The 3612-nt window shown below is 37.6% G+C and overlaps 1 protein-coding gene across 3 annotated transcripts in view; it reads right to left on the reverse strand.

Moving 5' to 3' along the window:
• LOC106874526 (glucose-6-phosphate 1-dehydrogenase) overlaps positions 1 to 3612 on the reverse strand; it is a 29842-nt gene that overhangs the window by 6175 nt on the left and 20055 nt on the right. For all 3 annotated transcript variants that reach the window (XM_052973162.1, XM_052973163.1, XM_052973161.1), the window contains 4 exons: positions 1987 to 2024; positions 1306 to 1414; positions 649 to 857; positions 344 to 505 (listed from right to left, as the gene is read on the reverse strand). In XM_052973162.1, the coding sequence (XP_052829122.1) occupies positions 344 to 505; positions 649 to 857; positions 1306 to 1414; positions 1987 to 2024 (518 nt within the window). The remainder of the gene's footprint in view (positions 1 to 343; positions 506 to 648; positions 858 to 1305; positions 1415 to 1986; positions 2025 to 3612) is intronic.

The raw sequence follows: 3612 nt of genomic DNA on the forward strand, positions 1-3612 counted from the left end.
GTGTTTAATTGTTATTTATTTTATTGCTCCCGAAAGGATGAATGGCAAAGCCAACCTTGGCGGAACGTGAACTTGGAACACAAAGCCAGTTGAAGGGGTGGGCAGCAGTGGAGTGGCAGCAATAGTAGGTAGCATTGGTTGTAGTAAGAGCAGAAGCAATTGTAGCAGTAGTAGCAATAGTAGCAGTACTAGTAGTAGCAGCAGCAAGAGTAGTAATAGTAGTAGTCGTAATAATCATAGTAGCCATAGTAGTAGCAGTAGCAATAGTAGTAACAATAGTAGTAGTAGCAGCAGCAGCAATGGTAGTAGTAGTAGTAGTAGTAGTAGTAGTGTGAATATTTACCTGAAGATCATGAGATTCTGTACCATTTCCTTGCCCAAATAATGGTCAATTCTGTAGATCTGTTCTTCTGGAAACATTGCAGAAATGTGTTGGCTGAGGGCAGTGTAGGAATCTAAATCTCGGCCGAATGGTTTTTCAATGATAATCCTTGTAAATCTGGACCTACAACAGAAACAGGTGGGGGAGGTAAACAACGAGAAAAACCTCTGTGGGCGGAAGGGGTTTGCTCAAATCACACCTAGTGACTTATGTGTACATGCATTTTTTATAAAAATGAGATAAAAAAAAATTGACGGAGCACTCACTCATCAGCCATGCAAACACCTTTGATTTGTGCAGTGGCAGGTTCAAAAATGTTCGGAGGAAGTGCAAGGTAGAAGATGCGGTTGCATTTTCCCTTCGATTCTAATAATTCGTTTAGTTTTTCAAAGTCTTCTTGGCTGTCGTAGTTTCCTGATATGTACTCATTGATCTTGAAGAAACTCTGCAACAGTTCCATCTCACCACTTTTCACCTGTAACAAACAACAACAACAAATAGTTAAATGCAGTATTTAACCCTAGGTCACTCATGACTGAGAAAACTTATGATCAAAAGTGTTCCAGCCATGAACATCCTGTCTTTTCAGACAGTTTAATCTACATTATCTAAATCAGTGGATCCCAACTATTTTCTACCTATGGACCCCTCGGATACCAATTTTTCTCTCTGGATCACTGTAAGGTATTCAATGTATATAAGCCAATCATATTGCATCTTTATAATTAAATATTATTAGGAATTGTATCGGCATTTGGAAGGGCATCCAGCTTTAAAAACTACACCAAAACTGACCTCGCCAGTGCTGGTGCCATGCAAAAAAAGCACTCAGTCCACTCTGTTGGCTGGCTGGAGTTAAGAAGGGCATCCAACTGTAGAAACCTTTCCAAAACTTACTGAGAAAGAACAAAGACTTGTCTTACCTTCATAAATGGCTGTACCTTCTTGAAGATATCTGACATTTCCAGTTTACTTCGAGCAAATCCAATAAAATAGGTTTCAGGTGGAAGTAACTTGTCTCTGAAGAGACACCTGTTGTAACAACAACAAACATAAACAGAATTTAGACACACTTGTAACAAAAACCACTGTAAAGCAAGTTAGAACTAAACGGTAAGATGTCTAAGTCATGCATGATTAATGACCTGCTGTGTGTATGGAAACAAACGCCAATAAATAACAATATATTTAACCCTTTTGATACCAACTGCCTCTGACTCTTGTATAAATGTCTTGTTTTCAAAAGTTCTGAATTAAAATCTTCCTAACATTAGCTTAATGATAACTAAGTTATTTTGCTAAATTCTTTGTTATATTTAAAATCAATTGAAAGAAACACAAAACATTTCAACAGAAATATGGTAACGAAAGGGTTAACAAATGATTAATTTAATCCGTTTGATATCAACCTGGCTGAAACCACCTCTGGCTCTGAGTACAAATGTCTTGTTTTCATAAGAATAATCAGAATGCCAAAGGGTTGAATAACTCAAGTTATACAGATTTATAAATTAAAATTTCACAACTTTATTATGATTGCAGGAACTAACAGAATTCTTCAGAATTCTTCTGTTTATTCAGAAAATGTAAAGTAAAATATTTACCATAGTGTCGGATATATCTTCTTTCTGGCTAAATCTCCCTGGAAAAGAAAATGAAATGAGGAAACATGAATTTTAAACCAAATCAATCAGTCTTTAGTCACACACACACACACACACACACACACACACACACACACACACACACACACACACACAGAGCATTGTTCACTTATTTTGGGCAGCACTGCTACATCACATCTACATAAGCATACACAGTGTTGGCCAACTATTTGGGACACTACTACTACTACTAATACTACTACTACTTATAAGACAAAAATACATGTGAATTTTTATGTCCTGCGAGTTAGCAGTCTGACAAATAGAAATCAATAAAATAAGTAGCAGACAGAAGTACAATGATTGAAGCCAGTAAGCTTATAAGAGAGTATTGGATAATAGAGAGTTAGAGAAATGTGAAAAAAAAAATTACAAAAACTAAAAAACAAAAGGGGTGAGATGTGACTGTCATGGTTGGAAGACCTTGTAATATAATAGGTTTATCAGATCAAAGCAGGTCTGGAACTAAATAACAAGCGTGGCTACACTCTGTCTACATTTGCCGTCTGTTGTTACAATAAGAGGAGAAATAGTTGACAGAGATGGCTTCAAAGGAAAATTGGAACAAATTGAAAAATTGATTTCTACACGTGTGTGTGTGTGTGTGTGTGTGTGCGCACGCACATGCATGAGTGTGTGTGCGTGCTTTTATGCATGTGAATATTTGTTGTGTAGGATAAAAAAAAAAAACCTTTGCTGTCAGTCACAGGTTTGTATGACCTACTGACATGTACCATGGTTTCAGTAATTGTTTTAAATGTAAATGCCTGTGTAGTCCCAGCTAGACTTAGACACACTCTTGGTACATACATATTCTTTTGTTTCAGTCATTTGACTGCAGCCATGCTGGAGCACCACCTTTAGTCAAACAAATCGACCCCAGGACTTATTCTTTGTAAGCCTAGTACTTATCCTATTGGGTCTCTTTTGCTGAACCGCTAAGTTACAGGGACGTAGACACACCAACATTGGTTGTCAAGCAATGGTGGGGGAACAAACACAGACATTGTAGGGTATGTTCGAGATAAACTGTTTATCTAATGGTAAATGACAAATTGTTTATCTAACGATAAACGATCACATTGCGGAAGTCTCAAAGCTGTGAGATGATGCATGATTAATTCCAGACAATGTAACTAAATAAGCATTACATCTGAATGCTAAAGGGTCAAATTTTAATATTTTTTTACAGAAATATCTTAGATTTATATAATTTGCATATTAGTTCACAACCGTTGAACAAAGATTAACAGAGACACATTCATGTGAACTAGGTCTATTGTTACACACCAATGGTTTATTAAAGTAACGTGACTTCTTTCGTGACAAAAATACTATCGAGTGAATGGTAGGAAGAGCAACAGGGGTGAACAGAGAACTGAACATCATCATCATTGCCATCATTACCACCAAGCCGATGGTAGGGTGGAAGGGGAGGAGGGAAGCGGAGATGTGAACTAACATAATTGCCATTAGCATGACAAAGAAGGGGAGGCACTGACTCGCCCCGCCCCCACAATGACAGCCATCTGAAGCCATAAATACTGGTGTGTGTGCCGGGGGGGG

The sequence above is a fragment of the Octopus bimaculoides genome, chromosome 15 (genome assembly GCF_001194135.2).
Source record: "Octopus bimaculoides isolate UCB-OBI-ISO-001 chromosome 15, ASM119413v2, whole genome shotgun sequence".
In the NCBI taxonomy this organism is placed as follows: Eukaryota; Metazoa; Mollusca; class Cephalopoda; order Octopoda; family Octopodidae; genus Octopus; species Octopus bimaculoides.